The following is a 1,539-nucleotide window of genomic DNA, read 5'->3' on the forward strand; positions in this document are numbered from 1 at the left end:
CCGTCTTCATCTCAACATGTTCCCTCGTTCGACCCCGTTCCTCCACACGACACATTCATGTGCGTGCCTGTCACCTCAAACCGCCACAAACACAGCCGGAGGGCCAACCAAAAGCAGCTGAGCTGTGTGAGCTGACGTGATAACAGCCGGTGCCGCCGTGTGGGCGCAGCAAAGAGCGGAAACCGGCTTTTTTTTTTTCTTTCTTCTCACGTCGGCAACCAAAAGACAAGACCTCTGCTATCAGCTGTGGCGAGCCCTCGGTCGGTGCTCATCGCCCACGCAGCTCGGTCGACGTTGTCGCAACGTTCACTTGCAAATGAAAGGAGCCGAGACGCAGTCTCTCCGAGCTTTGACTTCAGAAGAAAATGGCATGCCGCTCTTCAGTTTCCACTCTGACTCGACCGACTGAAGCGCGAGGGGGGGGGGGGGGGGGGGTCGAGGACTCTCCCGAAAACCTGTCCTTTTCTCATTCTCAAGGATCGCCAACTCAAAAGAACGAGAGCAGAATCACTCCATGGCGCCGGGAGTCCTCCGGGGGAGCTGCCCGTGGTGCTGAAAGCTCTCCCAAACCCTTATTTTTTATGTTCGGGGTGGGACTCAAATATCCGGGGCTTTGAAGCACATACCTTGAGTTTAATAAAAATAAGAATACTTTCAACATGTGGCTACAAATGACGTTTGCCATGTGCTATCACCTTTTCTCACAAGGCCAAAATGTTCGCCGGGTTTCCACGTTTCCCTGCATAAAAAAAAAAGGCAAAACGTTGAAATTCCACTGGAATGCAGATGATCGCTTGGAATAGGTTGCAAGATACTGCCATCTGAAGGCAGTATGGCCACACTGCAACAGGAACAGTAAGCCAAAACAGATACAGCAGTCCCTCGTTTATCGCGGTTAATGGGGACCGAAACCACCCGCGATTAACGGAAATCCGCGAACTAACCGCCCATATAGGTATATGTACATGTGTATGAGTATAAATAATATTTATAAGGCCAAATTTAATGGCATACATGCACGTTTGTAGTAATTAACATTACTTAATGCTATATACTAATATATTTAAACATGTATAAGTTAGGTTAGGTTCGTGTATGATTAACGAAATAACAGTAAACGCATACATGTAGTACTGTATATGTTGCTCTATGTGACTCGCTGTTTTGCTGACTTTCACTGCCTCTTGCAGACTTTTTTGCGGCATTTTAGTTTTTTTTTAATGAATGTTTGAAAAAAACGCGATGCACCGAGGCCGCCATAAACGAATCGCGAAATAGCGATGGATCACTGTAAAATTTGGAGTAGACGGATGAATTGTCTCTTTCCAAAAATGAGAACATAGGATATATCTTGTCAAATCATTTGATGGTAGTGATTTACTCAAATGGGTGCGCACGTAAATATCTCACTACGCATACCGTCATTTATTTTCTGCAGGCCATTTTAATGAGTTTTATCAAGGTCATTCGGTTGGTGGGACGTAAAAATATACCAATGCCTGCTTTTCAATGTTTAATATTCCGTACATTTTTATTTAT

The 1,539-nt window shown here is 45.2% G+C and overlaps 1 protein-coding gene across 1 annotated transcript in view; it reads right to left on the minus strand.

The window, feature by feature from the left end:
• Positions 1 to 1,285: 1,285 nt before the first annotated feature.
• LOC109510352 (5' exonuclease Apollo-like) overlaps positions 1,286 to 1,539 on the minus strand; it is a 2,713-nt gene continuing 2,459 nt past the window's right edge. Inside the window, exon 5 of the mRNA XM_019860600.1 lies at positions 1,286 to 1,321. Within this exon, the coding sequence (XP_019716159.1) occupies positions 1,286 to 1,321 (36 nt within the window). The remainder of the gene's footprint in view (positions 1,322 to 1,539) is intronic.

This window comes from Hippocampus comes, unplaced genomic scaffold, assembly GCF_001891065.2.
Source record: "Hippocampus comes isolate QL1 unplaced genomic scaffold, H_comes_QL1_v1.1 scaffold56, whole genome shotgun sequence".
Classification (NCBI taxonomy): Eukaryota; Metazoa; Chordata; class Actinopteri; order Syngnathiformes; family Syngnathidae; genus Hippocampus; species Hippocampus comes.